We start from the raw sequence: 20,307 nt of genomic DNA, 5'->3' as shown, positions 1-20,307 counted from the left end.
CATGCATAGACCACACCACGAAAATTTTGTGCAAATTGGATCATCTTTGCCATGGAAGGCATACTTCCTGTTGCCAGTAGGTGGCGCTATGACAATAACTAAATATTGTCATATAGATATGTTCAGGGCAGGACGCTTATCATACATGTGAAGTTTGGTTCAGATGGGACCATGTACAGTAAAGTTACAACCACTTCCTGTGTCATGGCGAAACATCAAAATTTGCCGCCCCATAACGGCCACATTGTTCGACAAAAAGCTTTTGATAACTTTTCATCTGCAACCTGTTTTATGTATGTTGACTAAGTGTGAAGTTGATCAGATTAATGGTCTAGGACGAGTTCGTTAAAATATGACCCCTATAAATTGCCAAAAATATGAAAATTAATTCAAAATGGCTGACTTCCTGTTTAGGTTTAGGGTATGGCTCCAAGAGGCTTTTTTGCATGTCTTGGGGTCATACATGTACCTCCCAATTTTCGTACATGCAGGTATAATGTAGGCCGGGGGCTGCATTTTTGAACATTTCAAGGGGGCGCTATAGAGCCATTTTGCCCCGCCCAATACTGAAATCCATAAAATATCAAATTTTTCACCAGTCCTGATGCGTGTGCAAAGTTTCACAACTTTTCGAGCATCATGAGGCCCTCAAAATTTGATTCATTCAGAAAAATAATGAATCGTAAAGAAGAAGAATAATAGTAATTCCTTGCATTTCTTCAGGGCTTTTGTCGCCTGTCGGCGCTCGGGCTCTAATAATTGATCATCATCAGTAATTTATCAAGAAAAAACAGCCATCACTTCCAGCTTCTCCAGTGTGAGGATTTGCTGCTTTTCTCTGTTTTATATCAGTAAATTGATATATTTGGCTTTTTGACGATTGGTCAGATGGAACAAAGAATTTTAAATAATTAGTAATAAGATTTTGGGGCGGTTTGCATTATTTTCTGACAGTTTAGAAGCTCAGTTAATGGACCATTTGAAAAAATAATCAAAAGATAAATCAATAATGTAAATAATTGTCAGTTGCAGCCTTAATGTGATTCTCATGTGTTGCTTTCCAGCATGTTTTTTCAGTCAGTGAGAAACTCCCATATATCATATCAGAGGTGCACTTTTAATGAAAGCCCTGTATGAGCTTAATATCAGTCTCTCCATAGCTGACACATGTATTGCTGCCTGATGACCATGTCTGTCTTCTCATGGCTTTGATGCTGTGTGCTCTTGTTTCCCAGGAGTGTATTTGCTGTGCCTTCCTTCCCTTGACACATAAGCTGGTCCCTCTGGCCTCTTCCCGAATCAAGTGTTTGGTGTGTGTGTGCTCTGTATTGAGAGTTGTTGATGTTTGTAGATTCACGCCTCAGTGTGCTTCAGCTTGTTCAATATACATATCAAGATGCCAGGCAGGCCAAACTTTTACAAGGAAAAATCCACACAGTTTCCAGTCAGACATGTGATTTCAGCCCGAGGGTATTTGGAAGCAGTAAGTATAATATGCAAATAGCATGTTCAGTTTGCCTGCGAGCATCATGGCTGAGTGAGCGGCAGTCGCTGGCAATTGGCCACTAAAAGAGTTAGTGGCTGCGAATTAATGACAGACAAACATGCACAGACAAGACAAACATGTCTGACACCTCGTTTTGTTATTATAAAACTATGCTTTTTATATTCTTACTGTATTCAAAGTTACCCTTCAAGGCTTACAGGCATGGGCTGCGGCTTAAAGCCTACATTGTATCACTTCAGTAATAACCCACCTGTAAATATCCACATGAATTGTATCACAGTGAATGTGAGTGCTGTCTGCACACCACAAGTTTTCCTGCCATGAAAGAAGTGGGAAGCAGCGTGGCTTGGCTTACTTTCAGCTGTTCCTGTGCCAAAAGCTACATTTCTGAAGAGCCTGTGCAGCACGTGGGGCTTTAACTCTGTTATCCTGCCAAAAAATGCAGGAAAAAAAACTCGCAAGTTACTTCACTGCCTGGGCTGGAGCCATGGGGGAATCCCAGCAGGGCCGACGGTGACGCAGGCAGAAGGATGGGTCTGAGCTTTTGGGATACCCTGCAGTTCCTGAACCAAGCAGTTGTACGCTTTGTGTATTCAGTCAGCGGCTGCCGCTCGGTTCAGTGTCAGTGTGATCTATCCTGGTACTTGTCTGCCTGGATACCAGCACGCAGCTGCAACATGCTGACATGTCCATCAAACCTGAAGCATTTGTATTTTATATTTGCGTCTGCTAGCGCTGGCTGCCTGCCCAAGCAATCACAAGCTGATTAAATCAGATGTACCGCTTGTGAGCGGACATAGCTGACAGTTTTTATTAGGCAGAGCACAGGCACATGAAACTGTAATCCACATTTAGCACAGAAGTGACATTTTACGTTCTGGATGTCTCTATGTACAATACACAGAGGTCTTTATCTAAGATTTCCACTTGTCTGTCGCCTCTCTGCAGACAAAAGACTTGATTGTTAAAGATCACAATGCCATGACGTGACTGCACAGTCACCATTTAAACCAACACGTTAATCCAGTTTGGGACGTTCATGCCATTCAATGAAAATGCAAATCCCCTACCCCACCTCTCCCGCACTATACCATCAGTCTAGAGTTACAATAGCAGTGCATTGAACTCTGCGAGTAGCGACATGCAGCCTGTCTCCTGAATCTCACTTTTTATGGCAAAGTCAGTTAACACACATGAGGAATTTGACTTGGGTTGTTTCTGCAGCTCACAGGAAGCAAGAAAACAGCAGATTCTAAGATATGTTTGTAATAAAGGAATGAATTGAAATGTACAGTGGATGGACACAATAACAGCTGTACAAAACTAATGCAGTACAGCAGCCCTGCACTCAACTCTATTGTTATCAAGCTTTGCGCTGTTTGAATTCTGTCAAGATTGCGTCACAAAAGTGTTGATTGAAGCTGTGGTTGACGTGCAAGGAACAAAATGAAAAAGGCACAAATGAAAGCTGGAATAACATTTCAAACAGAACAGTAAGAAAAAGTGACAGATGTTTTCCCTTTAGTAGTGACAGTGTTGGCCTCCTTAAGAATGGCCTGTGTTTCTCCACTAGAGCTGTCATCACAGGAGATTTATGTTTGCTCTCATAATACTACAGTCTCCACGTGAAGCTGTAGGTGAGGTTGTAACATGGTGAGGTCAATATCCACCAGTGAGGCGGCGGACATAAACGCTAGCAAACATTTCAGCTGAATCAGCAGACACTTGTTTTTTTTTTGTTTTTTTCTATTCGTCTGATGACTTTTCCTGTGGTTAGAGGAAGTCCATCCAAATCAGAATCAGCTCTAATGCCAAGTAGGTTTACACACACAAGGAATGTGCTTTTTGTTGTATTTTGATGCCTGACAATAAACATAGTAGAAATTTAAAGAATTATAAAGTAACATAAAGCAAGTACTGCAGATCAAGAATCCTAACTATAAAATAAGATATTAATGAATATTAAACAAAAATATAAGAAAATAATAATAAAGAATATGGACAATATGACGACATGTTGTTGAAATTAACTGATGGACCGCAGGGGAGTGTCTGAAACCATTTGTGCTGTGGTCTGCTCTTGTCCTTAGCAGTGACAGCAGCGTAACAGATGGTGATGGAGGAGGTGAGGATGGACTCAGTGATGGCGGTGTAGAAGTGCACCATCATTGTCTTTGGCAGTTTGAATTTCTTCAGCTGTTGCAGGAAATTTACCAGCACAGAGACAGGCCTTTTTCCTTCCTTTCCTCTACTCATTTCCAAGTGAAAAACATTGTGCAAACACTTGAATCCATGCTGTAACATCAGTTACTACAAATCACTTTGCGCCTCCCTCGCTTGCACAGCTGACTCCTGTTGCTTGATAGATAGCCACAGATTTCACTGCCGAGAAGTGAATCACTGGATTATTTTTGCTATATGCCCACTTAATTTATGGCATAGCTGGGCCTAATCAGATTTGGCTCCCTGGAAGAGGTCAGTGGAAAGTGCGTGACGAGCCTGTGCGACACTTCCTCAATGATCTTGTTGTTGGTGCAATGGGGCTCAATGGAGCCTGTGTTATTGCCTCGCGAGGTAATACTGCAAGGAATGTGAGAGAGACGCATAATCAAGACCAGAAACACTGACCGACTTTTTGTTTTTATGTTTTCTTCCCCCTTTTTTATGTAGAAAGGATCATGAATGGCTATTTGGCTACTCCCTCTGCAGTTACTCTGTAACATGTCATATTAAATGCTAATCAATGTTTACATGAAGAGTTAATGCTATAAACAAAACTATTTAAAAATGAATAACAACATAACACTTTATATAAAAGTAATCTATCAATATTAAATATTAAAATTGATTTTAATATAAAATATTGTTGCATGGAAATTAAATAAAATTTAGCACGCAATGTAGAGGTTTGTCCTGGTTTGAATGTTTTTACCAGGTGCACAACATAGCATTGGACACATGGCACTAATTTCTTTTATAGCATTTAGTCCTCGTACTGTTTGAAGTGCCCCTTTAGATTTATTATTAGACATATTATAAATATATTTATTTATATGTGTAAAGAAAACAACCTAGAAGTCAGTTGCTGCCTGGCTGTTTTTCTGTAAAAGTTATATGACAATATGGACAATATGGGGGTTGAACAATTTGCATGTGAAAATACTTTTATTTCCCCCTGCTATTTAAAAAGGTATATATGTAAACACATGCTTAAACAGAAATTAACTTACACATAAAGAGGTGTGGCTGTATCTTCTTCTCTGAGGTCTTTGTGTCTTTTCTATTATCACTCAACTTGTTGTGAGTAAAGTACAAAACAAAGAAGAAAATCTTTTTTTTTAAACCCTCTTTGTATACATTGTGGCAAGTTGGACAAGCTGTTCTGCAGAAAACACTAATAGTTTGTAAAGGTTAAGGGAAAGTTCAACTAACTTTGCATGTATGATCATTTTACAGTTGTTGCACTCAGGTGTCAGGATTGGATGACATTCAAAAGTAAATATCAATATTAAAAAATACAGACGGACTGAAAAAAGCTTTCTGGAGCTACTACAGTCAGAAAACGAGAGAAGTAGAACATTTGTCCAGGCGTGTTTGTGTTGATAACATCAGTACAAAGCCTGTTTCACTACTAACGTAGCAGTATAGTTGGTACACACTGTCATTACAGGAGTGCTGAGATATATGATACAACCTGACAACACACTTCAATCCACACATACACTGTACACAGAAGGAACTGGTTATGATAGAAATCATCTGTAGGCTACAAGTCGGGTTGGAGTCAGTTTCATTCAAAACAGGTGTGGCATGAGCATGAACATGATAGCTAATTTGATTAAGAAAGCACAGGACAGCAAGTACCAACTAAATAAACTCAAACTGCATCAAAATCCAAGAAAGACATTATAGTACCACCCACACGGATTTGCATGTGATCTTTAGCAAAGTGAAGAGCAGAAACACCGGCACTTAGCACCAGAGATGGAGACGAGAATCATACATTTTTTGTGCATTACCACAAGACTTTTATAAGAATCTGGTTCTCTCTGATTTTCCAGTCAAGCAGAACAGACAGAAGTTCATTTGAAGTTTAAAGTCTCACAAAGACCTTACTCAGTTTGTCTCAAACCGCACGGCTTTATCAGGAAAAAGATGGTTAGTTCTTTCAGTACATAAAAGGAAATGAAGACTTTTATTCCAAATGTTGAAATGCAAGACACGTATCTGCACTGACATTGGCACAAAACTACTTACTGAGAAAAAACCCTGGTGTTTGTGCCTGTGTTGCTTTATGAGGACTTCAGCACCTTTTTACTGCACTATCAAAACTAGTTTATAGGACACATGTTGGAAGCACCATGTGTGAATTATACCAGCAGTGCAGCTGTCAGTGTGTTCTTGAAAAAAGGTCACAAAGATGAATTCCCTCACATTGACTGTGCTGATGATTGTGCTATCGGAGGGCTTTGATGCTCTTTCTGGAGTACCTTTTTACAGGCTTTGTGTCTATGCAGGCACACAGTCTTATATGTGCATGTATGTGAGGCGGTGTGGGTCTCTTTATCTCGTTGGAATTAGACCCTTAGCTCCCGTTCTTATCACTCTGTCCTGTTTGCTCAGACCTTGCAATCTTCCAGCTCTCAAATGTGGGTTTAAAAATAAAAGAGGATTAACCCATTAGCTCTCATCGTTTCTACTTTATCCTTCAATCAGCCAACTCCTCCCCACCCCCACATGGATCTCCTGCCACCTATCCCAGCAGGCCGGCCTGCCTTTAGCCAGTTAAGGTGTTAAATGAGGGTCTTATAGTGAGCTGTGCATTTTGTGTCTTTTACATCCATGAGGTCTGAGGTCATGATGGTGCAGGAGACGTCCTGAATGCTGGTAGGGATTCAGTGTATTGCTCAAAGACAGGGGTGCAAGCAGGGTGGATGCTTGAATCTGATTCTCAGTTCAAGTCATCTTTCTACCCTGCTGTCCCCCAAATCTGTCATATAATGCAAATTTAAGCCTTAAAATGTAAATTCAAGTGTTTGGGAGGGAAAATATGAATGTCAGAGAAAGACAACATGTCCAACAGCAAACAAACAAGCAGGCAGTGTTGCGGTGGAGCAGTTAACAGCAGTCAGATAGGTGACACGTTTAATCAAACATTGCTTTTTGCTATCTTATTGTTGTGCATGAAGAGTGGTCTTCACACTCTTGTAAACAGCCTTTTGCCCTTCTTCTCCATATGACAGCCATCACAGCAGGATTTACATTTGTCCTTGGGTCTTTGGTAAACACAAGATGCCAAATAGTCGTATTGATACTGAGGCAGATAATTGCATTTAGAAAGCATTCATAAAGGTCTGGCAATAAAGTTGTGGAGGAAATACTCTTAGTCTGCTAAGTATTTCCTTAGCTGGCAAATGGCCTTTACCCCTGCTACTCAGATATGGTAAATGTTACAGAGTGATGAAGCAAGTAGTAGTTGCTGTAATTTAGTAGTTTCCAAAGCATTTTGACTGGCAGAAAAAGTTCTATGGAAAGGCCATGAAACCTGTTTGCTCCCTGGCCACAGTAGTAACTTACTCTCAGATTTCATCAGCCATGCAACGGTTTTTGAACAAAGCAGGATTTCCAAATAATAGCTGGTAACTGTCCCGAGGGGTTGATAATGTCAAGAAATGACCCAATATACAGTGGTGATTTCCCACCCTGGCTACAGTATAAAAGAGACCCAGCAGGGGTTTTTAAGGGGATTCATCCCTGGACCACTGAGACTGCTTGGTTTTGCGCTGAGCTATGGTTTAGATATTAAACGCCTTATCACTCTAGCCAAGGGATGGTTATTCATAATGTGTGACAATGAGATACCATAGCCATTTTACACAGCAGATTTGCACCCAAAAAGGGTTAGCATAGCTCTACCAGCTTCCTAAAGATTTGCTTTTTCCCCTAAATCCGTGTGAAAATCTGTATCTGGCTTGTTGAATGCAATATAAAGAGGGATAGGGCTCTGTTCACTGACGTTATTAAGAACTGATGCTCTAAGGACCATTTAAAGTTTAGAAGTAAAAAAAATTCAAGATGAAAACATTTGGGATTTATGTGCAGCCACACAACACCAGGTGATTGTACCAGGAGACTGAGTAGAGTACAGCGTAAATGCCTGGGTGTGTAGATGTGGAACGCCTGCGTTCACCTGTTGTTCGGTTTATTGAACATAAGCACAGCACGAGGAGTCAGTTGGAGGTGTGTTGAGGGGTGAGATCAGCTGCTGTAATGTTTGGTTGGACTCGTGGTTTACATGACTTTAAACAGCTAGACTAACGGATCAATGTCTGAGCTGTTGTGACTGATCAGGCACCCACAGTTGATTATCCTCCCTTTCAAGCATCAAACCTGCGGCCTTATTTAGGGGAAGCAGGGAGAACATGTAGAGGCGCAAGTTGATTTGCACCATCTAGCATGTAGGAAATCATGATGCTTATTATGAACAGTAGCATGAAACAAAGCGACCACTTCTGCTTCCCTCTGCACAGGAAGAGTCCACAGAACAGCTTTGTTGTAATCACTTCTGTCTTTGAAATTACATATGTGACACACACTGAGAGAAAGATGGTATTAGAGGTGGTATTGTTTTTGGCTCAAACATGGAGTGAACACAAACAGAAATTTGTGCTTATTTTGCACACAGGTTTCAAAGTGTGGCTACTTGACATGTTGAGTAATGGGTATTGTAAATAATATTGTGTTCACATACAAATAGGGCATGTATGGGTTGTTCTGAAGTGAATTTGCCGATGTCACTTAATGCTAACTAAATGGATACTCCCGAGGTGCTACCACTAATTCTTGGTATCTTTCCATTTTGAACCCACTGTCATGTTTTTGTTCTGTAGTTACAGAAGCAAGTTGTCTCAGTCAAACCAGATCCAGTTAGGTAAGATGTTTTTAATCCTGTTTATACTGGTGCTATTCCATCTGACAACTGCAGGCATTCAGTTGTGCCTCTGTCGCCCTGAAAGAATGTAATGAATCAATACTGAATATCTGTCAGCTGCCTCGCTGCATCTGCTCCGCCAGTTGGCACTTCCTTCGCCCTCTGATGAAACACAAGTTTCACAGCTCTTATTTCCTTGCGCAACATTTTTCTAACATATAGCCATAGTATAGGGTGATTGAAATATTTCACGTATAGGAGGCAATATAGCATTTTGTCGATGCGTTGCATTTTATTAAACACCTTTAAGACTCTTTGCAGCAGTGGCAGAACTTTGTGCTTTTGAAGTACATTTTGTGTCTCGGTCATCTGAGCGGTTGAGCTAAAGTAAGTAGCAACTGTATGCTGATTGCTGCTGGTTGGGTATTTATTTGGGACTGAGGGCATTTGTCTTTTTGTTTTTCTTCGAACTTGCTATTGTGGCTCAGCCAGTCCATGCCACCCCTCTCCATTATGATTGATTCTTCCTGACCACAGATACACAAACTGTAAAACAGAAAACAGCTTAGCAAATATATATAATTTAAAATATAGCCCCCCTGGAAACAAGTGATTTGGAAAAATGTTTGACTTTAATAATTTTCTTGTGTGAGGAAAGGTTCATTAACACATCTGGAGATTATAATAATGTGCAAAGATTAGCTGATCTCCCAGATGAGTCAGAACCGTGTACACAGGCTGTTATTAGTTTCCATTTGTTGCGCTGGCTGATTGAGAAACACGTCTTGGGTGAAACGTCTGCTTCCAGAGTAACAGTGATAACCAGGATGTTTGTGGGTCTTGTCTCTCTTCTCATCATTAAAGGCTAGTATGATTTTCTGTGTAATTCCAGTGAGCCACATAAGTAAAGCAACCCTCTTTCCCTAGAAACAATGATGCCTTCTGGTTATATCCTCATTGCAGAGGTGTATTGTGGGCATGGTGGCCACATTTTAGACAGGTTAGCATGCATGAATGGATGTGGTAGTCCCAGAGTTGTTGTGTGAGTCCTTGTGGTGTGGTCTTCATTTTGCCTTGAGGAGCTGCTGACTCAAAAAAATGTTGTTAAATTTTATTCAATTGGAGGGAATTTTTAGGGTTTCATGACTCTGATAATGCTGTTTCAGAGGCGTTTTGCACTCTGACATTAATAAAAATGTGGGTGAAACACTAAATATTTTTTAATTGGGTTTTTTGTATGGCTGTGGTCAGTTGTAATAATGGCAAGTGTCAGCTGAAAAGATCAGCTATCCGTGCAAGAGTTAAAATACAAAACAGTCAGATGAGAAAAAATATTCTCTAAGGTTTCTGTAGAATATGAGAGACGTGATAGGGGGAACAAAGGTAGACAGGACGTTTTTGTGGAGTTATTAATTAGGTGTTACTGAATATTGGTGCAAAGTGTTGTCTTTCAGCAACTTAAATCCAAAATATCAGCACAGGGTGTTGTAATAGTGATACAAATTAAACTGGAACTCATAACAGAACATCATTCATGCTTTCATACAGAGTGTAAAAGTGCCATGCAAAACTTGAAGTTTCTGAAAATACAAGATCAGGGCAGGTGGTGGTTACATGGTGGTGTCATGGATTAGTCAGCGTAGCTGAATGAGTGGTGGAGTACAGTCACCCTTGCCTCCTGTCATGACTGATAATTCAGCATGTCCAGCACCTGCACTCGAAATTCATTTCCCCATGTGCTGCACTTGGTGTGCAGCTCTTATCTCTGCCTGACTGATCTGAGCCGGAGCCTCCCCAAACCCAGACTTCTTAACATTATGAACACGTTCTGAGTAAACAGAGAGCGGTCAGGATAGACCGTTACTCTCTCTGTAGAATGACTCTGGGGAATAGGTGGGACCACTGTTTGTGTTATAACAGTTGACAATAGGGAACAGACATTATTGATACCAGAATGTTGACGCTCATTGCTTATAACAGAGACTGCTTTGCATACCTGAGTACTTTTGGAAACATGTATGTAGGAGAAGCATTACCACCCACAGAAGTTGCAGAACCCCCAGCCTCTTACTTGCAATAAAACATTTTAATGAGGGGGGAAAACACACTAGTCATACCTGAGCAAAGTCACACCTCAGAATATTAATTGTGTGTGTTGAAACAAACTTGAGACGATGTTGACTGAAATTGCTAATTTTTGCTGGTGGGCTGAAATTCATCTTGGCTTTGAGCCAACCAGGTGAAGAGAGTGACAGTTCTTCCTGTGATTTCACTTCCTCTTGTGTTGTTGAGGCTAAAACATAATGTCCTGTGTGAGCAGCTTGTCTGGTCTGTTTGTGTGAGTAATCTTGCACATGTTGCGAAACGGACATGAGCTCAGGGGCCGCATATTTATGATTCACATGGATTTCAGACTGAAATTGGCATTTTTGTGTGTGAAATAGGGCATTTTATTCTCTGTCACATTGTCTTAACTTGTGATTTCAGTTAACAACTCTGTAGTCATTGCTGTAGTTTTCTGCTCTTCTGCAACTCAAAACTTCTGTCAGGCACTTGTCATGAATCTAAAAGTGATTGATTAAGGTCCTCAAATGATATGTCGGACTTTTTCTTGCCGTATCATCCATTAATACTGTTTATCTCTTTAACACTTTAAATAGGGGGGAGTTTCGAAAAACAGAGAAACGAAGCCAATGCAAAATTACAACATAGACAAAAAAGACTTGATTTACAGTATATAATCAGAGGAGAGTGTTAAAGATGTCCACTTTAGTGAAAGGTCAATGAATGGAAAGTTGAGTTTTAAAAATAGATCTGATCTGAAGCTTTGGGGAAAGTTCTTAAACAGTGTTCGTGCTGCCACAACAAAAAGCTTTTGCCCTTCAGCTGAAGGTACTGATGGTAACAGACAGTGGGGAAGTAGCAGTCTGACACTGTGTGCTTTTTTTCTCTCCCTTTTTCTCAGGTCTTTGTAGTCTGTCAGCATACTCTTGTACTCCTACCCTCGCATCCGCTACTTGTGCCTCATCGAACCCTGTGCGACTCAGCTCTGCTGCTGGCTTTGGTTTTCCCCCTAACTGCAGGAAAAACCATTGAGACAAGAGGGGGGCCTCTGTCTCCAGAACTGCAGCTGACCTCTGACTGCATGTCTCAGAGTTCTGACCGACCCCTCTCCTCTTCCTCCTCCTCCTTCCACTTGTTTTCAAGGACCCACATTTCCACATAACCATAACCTCCAAACCTCCAGCCAGCTGCTAGCTGCTTCACCAATTGGCAATTGCAGAAGGATCGACCATCGTCCCCTGACCGGCCCCCGATTGGTGCTCCGTCAGTGGGGGAGGGAGGGGAAGGAAGGCAGCTGAACGCCGTGCCGCTCTCCTCGGAGATGAAGCTGCAGGCTGTCATGGAGAATCTGCACAGGCAGCAGAGGGCCAAGCTGCTGATGGAGCAGCAGCTACAGCAACAAGCCGCCACCCAACACACTCCGATCCGCACAGGTGGAGGAGGAGGGGATGAGCCGATGGGGAGCCCGGCCCCTGAGGCGGACCAGGCCCAGATGGCAGCACTGGCAGCCATGCGTGCGGTGGCAGCCGGGCTGCAGAGGGTGTCAGACAGCCCCATGTCAGAGCGCAGCAGCGGCGGAGAGGACGACGGTGACGATGATGACAATGATGAAGGGGAGGAGCATTACAAGGACATGATGGCGTCAGATGAGGAGGAGCAGATGTAAGTAGCCCTAAAACATCTGTGCCAGTGGTGGTCTTCATTGGTGCACATCATTTAAACAGTATTCTGTTTTTAATACACACAGCAAACAGAAATGGGACGAGGAAGACTTTGAAGGCGAGATGGAAGAAGACTTTGACGATGACTTGGCGGAGGAGGGTCTGCCGACGGGCCATGATTCAGTGGCTCCTGGGAAAGGCATCCTCCTGCTGCCCCACCGTCAGCTCCACCCCCACTCCCAGCTGCTGAAGGCCCGTCCCAGTGTCGACCAGGAGCCCCGCGTAGCCATCCTGCCTCCCCACGCCACACACAGCCATCTGGGCGGGCAGGACCATGGAGACTGGACTTACGAGGAGCAGTTCAGACAGGTAGGATGTCTTCGTATTTCTTCATGTAGGAAGTGTGTTGCACTCATTTTAATGTAGAAGGCACCCAACTAAATGGGGGATAATTACATGTAAATGAACATTACTTCTGGAGATTCAGTCATGTCAAAGTCTGCAGCTTTGACTCTTGCAGTCTTACTGTTGGTTGATTATATTAGGAGCTGGAGATCACTGCCTTCATGTTGTCACTGTGGAGAACCATATCAGCTAAATCCCTAAAATATCCTAAAGACAGCTGCTGTAACAATCTGAGGATGTACATAAATCTAAAATGTTGTTGACCAATGAGCCACATCTGGCCTTCACACCCCTCACATCATGTCACTTTCTCAGCTGTGCATGAAGTAATCCAACCAGGGTGGGAATTTAACACCAGCCACTGGCCAAATGTTGATAAATCCTAAACTGAGGCTTTTAAGTTTGTCTTTACCACCTGACATTCTGGCAGGGTACATCTGTTAAAGGTTCTGGTCTAAACAATTAGTTTTTCTGGTGGAACAGCTTAGTGCCCGCTGAGATTTGACATTTGCTAACTTATGTGGCCTAAGAGTTAAAAAAAAAAAAAGGTTGTTTCCTGTCATGAGTAGGCCTGCGAGCTGAGGAAGAGAAGCTGAGGGGAGGGGGTGGGTTGCATTTTAACAGCTTTACCATGCTGGCGTTTTAAAACATGCTAGTGGGCTGGATATTATGAGGGAGGCCCCGGTGGAATAAGACGGGCTGTTTACGTGAAGAGATTTAAGTCTGTCAACAGCTAAGTTTAGATGGAGGGCTGCTGTCGAGAGACTGGGGAACGATGTTAAATCCACTCACTGTTCACTTCTGATGATAAAAAACTGAACCACTTTTTATTTAATACTTAATTTCTTTGCCTTTTCTGCCATATTTGATACACAAAGTGATGCCACCTCGTAGTGTACATGGACAATTCTAGAGACAAGTATATTGTCAACCACCATTAGTACAGTAGGAAATTAGATGAAAATGCTCCGTTTGGGGAAATTGGATCATTACAATAAACTTTAAAAAAAAAAAAAAAAAGAGATACGAGCCTTTGAGAAGAAGAGTGACCTTTTCTGACAATGTTAGGCCTATTTATGTCATGAAAGAAACAAATAATTGATTATTGGTAAAAATTAGTAGCCTCCTCATGCCCTTTACTTTCAAAATTCCAACGTTTCAGAGATAGTAATAATTTTTTTTGTCAAATGTAAAGCAAGAACATCAAGCAGCATTTTTAATATCCTTCATTGAATCTGTTTATTAATGAAACCCTTTAAATGTAGCTCTGCTTTTGTGTAAAAAATTAAGGCTAGTTTACTGGGATTAAAGTGCAAAGGCAGCTTATATGACATAATGGAAGCCACTATAGAAATGCAAACACGCTCATGGCCTGTAGCAATATTTCAAACCATATAACGTGTTTGACAGTATGAGCAGCTGCTTGTCTTTAGTCTGAGCACAGATGACTGAACTCATTTAGAAGCGAAAACTGGTTTGGGAATTGTTAGAAGAAGATTTCAGTAATTTATATTGATGCCTTCAGTATGTTGGAGGTAAATTAACTTTTTCACCCAGCCTACATGTGCTTCATTTTTAAACCCTAACCATAGATTCTGTAATTTAAGGCCTATTTCTTATAATTACAGAGCGCATTAAATATAACTCCCCTAAAACCTATACTCGGCTTCTCTGAATAGTCCACCCTTCGCTCGTAAAGCTTTGTGCGAATGACTTGAATTGATACTCTAAACAGTTGGTGGTTTTCATACGTCAGGTAGGACACAGTGCGTTTTTATCACGACATGTCAGTCAGTCACCGACGGTTGCATAATCAAGGCAGCCAGTATCTTGGCTGTTAAGATAGTGTTAGCCAATTCATTGTTGATTAAAATTTATGTCACGCCTATACAACGTCAAACTCAGAGGGGAAGACCAAACCGCATACTGTCATTTAAAACCTTCTGCATTTTATAGGGAATAGAGCAATAATGTTGTGAATCCAGGTCTTGCACATTATTCGCATAGGACTAATTTTGGCCTTGGATGATTACGATGATTAGTAATAATTGCAGCTTTGGCCTGTGATTATAATCCTCTGTGAATGTGCTGTGTCTGCAGTGTGTTAAGCAAAAATGACCAACCTGTTATGGTGAGGACAGTCTGTCCCTTGATAATTCTAACCCCATGCAAATCAAACTCAGTGATTTCAGCCTTAATTCATATGTGGTGGGTGCTGTTTTTCTCCTGCTTCTTCTTTTTCTTCTGAAACCACCATTTGTGATTTCTTCTTGTCATGTGAAAAGGAGACAGTAGTTAAATCTACAGACTACAGTTTTTAATGCATTTTCAGTGCAAACTTCCACATTATCTTTGCTTGAGCAGGAGGTTAAAATGAAGGTTGGAATTATATTCTCATATTAGTAATAGTTTTGCTCTGACTACATTTGACTATTCACAGCACAGTCATTCAAGCCCGAAGCAAAATATTGTAACTTACTAGAGCTGCACACAAACATATGTACCACTATGAATTTGTGCAGCCACCTGAAACATCACCAAAAAAACTGAGTATGATGCAGCTTTCAAGGCTAGAAAAACTTCCCCATGAAAACCCCTGTCACTCGACAACACACACATCGATAATTGGGCTTTATAGAGTTCATTGCGATACCGGACAAGCTTGCATAGTCTAAAACAGACTTCAGAGGCTGTGACTTCAGTTAGCCAAAGATTTGGCTCTTGTCATCACTGTGCAAAACTAGGGAAACAATGGGATTTGTATGCTAGACAAAAGACAAACGCTCCTCAAGAAAGGCAGCAGTTTGCCCTTACCAAGTAATGGTCATATTGTTTTCTTCTGTCTACATGAATGAAGACAATGTGGAATAAGTGTGTTTGTTTGTTTTTTACTTCAAAAGATTATGTCTCTAAGAATCATGGGAGAACGTCATGATCTCAAGTCTGACTGAAAAAAATGTGATTCTCATTTTGACCAGCATTGTGAAACCCTTGAACTTACACTTACATATGTTCTGGAGTTAAATCGTGTGCAGGTTGAGTGATTTGGAGGGCAATGGGTGGGGAGGAAGGGGTTAAGGCTGTACAGTTTATTTTGGGCAGGTGGGTGGAGGCTGCTGGAATGTGCCTGAGGGAGGGTGATAATGTGGCCACTAGGAACCCTAGATCCTCTGCAGAAACCTGGCGTGTCTCTATCAGTCTGCAACAGTTGGAGCTCTTCCAAACTGAGAACTGTCCTTTTCTCTCTTACGTTTAAGTCACGTCATTTGTATAGCTCAATATCACGTATAAGGTCTCTATGGGCTCCAGGGTAAAACTCTCCATAAAAACCTTAGGGCGTACGGAAACAATTGGAGAAACCTTCAGAGAGGAAATTCAAAAGAGAGACCCCCCTGCTCGCATGACAGGGGATTCAATAGGTACTGTTGGTGGGAAAATGTCAATTAGAGAAGTCAGCAGAAAGCTGTAAACAGCAATTAGATTGTAATCTAACAACAGGCTTATAACAGGTCCAGTGCTAATGTAAGTTGGTCCAGTGAAATGAGTCCAATAAAATAGGTTCAATGAAATTCTTTGAATAAGTTAATCAGTTCTTCACACTTATCAAGGTCCAAGGTACCATGTAGATGAGGAAACATGCACACAAACCCCACTTTTAGGTGAGGTTTGCCCCAGGCCGTGTGTGGCTATGATATATCAGCCCCACCTGCATTCCTGGTGGATCACCCGGCCACCTTCCTCTCTTCGCACTCTCAGCTGAAAGGTCAGACTAAATCAAGCCAGGAGACGCTGTCTGTTCGGATGTCTGATTACACTGTGGTTTTAAGTGAATTAATCAAAATATTCGAGGCACTTTGCCAGCGGCGTCATATCTGTCTGTGGCAGAGCGTGGCGGAATTAAATAAAGGACATGGATTTGTGCAGATATCAAATTATGCCAGCATCGTTGGATTATTTTGTAATTGAAACTGATTTGCTTTGCTGCTGGAGTGCCATTTCAACTGAGTTATTTCAGTGATACCAATGCAACCCTCCTCCAATCCTTGCGCTGCCCCCATACGTCTTCCCCTTTAAATATCCATATCAATATCACTCTTTGCATTGCACTCTGCATTTTTATTTCCAGGAAACATCTACGCTCCTTTTAAAGTTAATGGTACAAGTGCTATCCTACAGCCAATAGGCTTGCATGCATCTGTTCCAATCAGCCACCAGTCAAATGCTGGAAAGGTTTGGCTGCATTTATTGAGTCACCCAGCAAATTTGTGAATGTTAAATACATCTGAACAAGTTTAAAATGGTGAATTTAGTTTGATTAAAAACAATGCTTTCTTGGTGTTCAGGGGATATGTAATATGGCAGATGGCTCCTTTGTGTAGCTCTGCAGTTTTTGTGATCAGCTGGAAAATAAACATTGGGTTCTTGACCAGAAGTTAGACTCCATTGAGATGACTGATATAGAGTTTCCAACCAATAACTGAGTGTCTCTAACCTCACAAATGCAGTTGCAGGACAATACTTACAACATAATTCTTTGATATAATTCTAACACTAATGAAGGGTCAATTCAACCAAATTAATAAAAGAAATATATCTTCTCACTCCCAGTGATATGTAGCCATGCAGATAGTGTAGCTTCTAAAGTTTTCATAGAGACAGTTTCTTCTGTAGAAAGTTACAGTGAAAACACTTCACACACAGTGAGGTAAATTATCCAGAGTAATGGGGACATTGTTTTGGGAAAGTTGTTGTTGAGTTTTTTAATGTAATTTTCAATGCTTTATGCACTTTAAATAAAACCCATTTACTTCCATTGTATTGGGGCCGCAGAAAAGAGACGGATATCTTAAAACCTCTCAAGGCTATACTGCAGTGCTAGATAGATAGATTTCCACCAGGAAGTAGAAAAAATCTGTATATATTTTTTAAATTTGTATAAAATGACTTTATACAGAAGCTGTCAACATTTTAAGCCACTTGTGAAAGGAAAATTAGCTAAAAAAAAACAAAAAACAGAGCTATTATACATAATTTTGCTTAATTATATAAAATTCAACAGACACAATAAATACGCAAAGTAATTCAGCAGTATTAAGAAGCATCATAATTTGTATTATCTTCATCTAGATAAGAACTAAAAATCCCACTATTTTAGCTACCTTAGCTAGTCAGCCTAACCTTCCTTGCTAAACTCGTCCTGCTAACAGTTAATTGCTATCTAGGTAAACTTGTTGACTAGCTGCTGGACTCCCGATATTATGAATGTGAAAGATGAAGAAATGGGAAAAGTCATGACAAATTACATTTCTCTATTCACTTAATAGTGTACTATTGTACTTAATTTCACCGGGCCTTCCCTCTTCCCTCTTTTGTCATTGTCAGTTAGCTAATCTGTTCTCCAGAAACACTGTAGTTCTTTGGCTCCAGAGCAGCTCTTTATCCACAAAACGTGTAGTCTCTTCAATGCTATGGTATACATTCATATAACTGCCCCACTCAGCTGCCCCTTTTTATAAACAATATCCCCCTCAGGCCAGAAATTGTCCAGAGGCCACGCAGAGCCTTTGAAGTCTCCTCTCCTGTGTCTCTGTCCGTGTTAAACACCAGCAGCTGGGCAGATGGAGCCCAGATGGACAGTAAAGTAGGGATGTCTTTAAAAATTCATGGCACTCACCATGATCAGGGCGAATGGAGGGGAGTGGGCATTAAACATTAAATTGCTCACACACACACACATACACTCATTGGGAGTGGGGGGAGGGAGCTGTGACTACAGGAAGTATAGCTCGTATGAGAGCCAATTGGGAGCGACACTTATTGGGATTGCCCATCAGGTTTCTGCTGATGCAGCTGTCTGATAAGTGCTTGTTGGTTTTATATTCCTCTGTAGTTTCATCCCGGGCTTTTGATCTGCCTTAGGGTTGTATGAATAGGCTGGACCACGTTGTTTTTGCATTTTATATGAACTTGTGCGTTTTCACAGCTGTTGATTTGTTTAGTTAAAAAACACTGGAAAGGCAAAACTGAAATGCACTGAGAGCTGCCTTGAATTTTAGAATTCAAAAATATGAACTTTCTAAATGTCCCTTTTGACCCACTCTGCCCACTCTCTCAACACACTTGTGTTCATAGGCTGACAACATCGTGCAATAAAGAGAAATTGTCTTACATTTAATTGACAGCTTGTTGTCCTTCTTAGATCTCGAAATCCACTATCCTTTTTTTGCTGTTAATGATTAACTTCAAACGTCAAACTATGTTTAAGAATTACCAAGCAACATTTTACACACTACTACACACTGCTTTTTTTCTAGTCCATTTGCTTGGATTTAACTCGTTATTTCAGAGTACATTAACTCCAGAGCAACAGACCATTTGAACTTATGTAAAGCGTATCATCTGGAATCCGTTTTCTTAACCGTAGTCTGCAGGGGTTGAATTAATCAGCACAGGGGAGTTTTCATTTAATTTATTATGCTGTGCCTGGAGAAACCTCTGTGTGCAGCGATCTGTGTTTAACAAAAAGAAAACGAGGTTAATGGGCCCTGTTCATGTCATGAAAACAAAAGGCTGAGGCAGCATGGGAAGACCTCTGAAAGTGTTCCTGCTGAGTGGAGGAGGAACAGCATGGGAGGGGAAAGAGGAGTGGGTGTGACTGAGGGAACAGGAAAATGTCAGTCAGTAGATGTTGGGCTTTGAACCACTGCCAAGTAGAGTGTGTAGTACATGCTCATTTTGACTGTGAAGCACTGCAGAGCATTAGAGTCGTGCATGGCGCTGATGTCAGAAACTGTACAGCCATGGGGATTCTAGAAATTGGCAGGGGCTCAGTACGGAGGAAGAGAGGGGGGGTTGGCGCAGGAATGTAAACAAAGATTGCATAAAGGCTGAGGCTAGCTCTTTCGTCCTGTCTTTTTTCTTTGGCTGTTGTGTTATGTTGTACAGCACTGATTTTAATTTTGGCATGTTCCTTGATCACTTGTGTGGTTGCACCCTCAAGGTTCCTCCTGACTTCATTGTGCGTTTGTATAGAATGAGGAAATGATCATTTTGAGCCGGGGAGACTTGCACAAATTCTTCCCTGTCTTTGCCACTGTTGTGTGTGAATCTTACTTTTCAATTCTCTCTTCTTCCTTTCTAAAGGAAATATGTGAGCGCTAGTTCATCTCTTTCTTTCCCTTTTTGTCCGTGCATAAGGAACTCTGTACTGTAGTCTTGTGACTTGATATAAGCACAGAAAAAGATCTGGACTGAATGGATGTCAGCATATAAAGTGACATCTTTTTCACACAATGACCCAGTGGAAGGCATTTGAACAAAAAGCAGTGCATGTGTGCTGTCGCCTTCAGATGCTTTTGAAAAGGTTGTGTGTGTTGAAAGCTTTCATTCTTGAAAGAATCAATTAGGAAATAGGTCAAACACAGATAGAGATAGTTAGCTGTACATTTTCAAGGTCTGAATCCCATCTGTGCAGTCAATAGCTCAGACACTATGCAGAGCAGGGCACATTTCTCTGGCATTGTATCATAAAAGACCTGGTGAGTGGTTCTTCGAGGCACATTTCACCCGTGACAACAGTCTAGCTGCCCTGTCTTGTCTGTATGATAATAGCTGAAATTGTATGGGCAGGAGGTCTGAGTTGCCAGGCTCTGGTGATTCTTAACCTACATTTCACACCAATATTAACTGATAGACCTTTTTTACTGCATATATTTTGACATGTCATAGCAAGAAATCCA

At 41.2% G+C, this 20,307-nt stretch overlaps 1 protein-coding gene across 3 annotated transcripts in view; it reads left to right on the top strand.

The window, feature by feature from the left end:
• arid3a (AT rich interactive domain 3A (BRIGHT-like)) overlaps positions 1-20,307 on the top strand; it is a 49,741-nt gene that overhangs the window by 3,163 nt on the left and 26,271 nt on the right. For 2 of the 3 annotated variants that reach the window (XM_044200528.1, XM_044200526.1), the window contains exons 2-3: positions 11,404-12,164; positions 12,250-12,532. In XM_044200528.1, the coding sequence (XP_044056463.1) occupies positions 11,824-12,164; positions 12,250-12,532 (624 nt within the window). In that variant the 5' untranslated portion in view covers positions 11,404-11,823. The remainder of the gene's footprint in view (positions 1-11,403; positions 12,165-12,249; positions 12,533-20,307) is intronic. The other variant, XM_044200527.1, reaches the window with a different exon arrangement.

Source organism: Siniperca chuatsi, linkage group LG6, assembly GCF_020085105.1.
Source record: "Siniperca chuatsi isolate FFG_IHB_CAS linkage group LG6, ASM2008510v1, whole genome shotgun sequence".
NCBI lineage: Eukaryota > Metazoa > Chordata > Actinopteri > Centrarchiformes > Sinipercidae > Siniperca > Siniperca chuatsi.
This window is presented reverse-complemented; position numbering and strand designations above follow the sequence as displayed.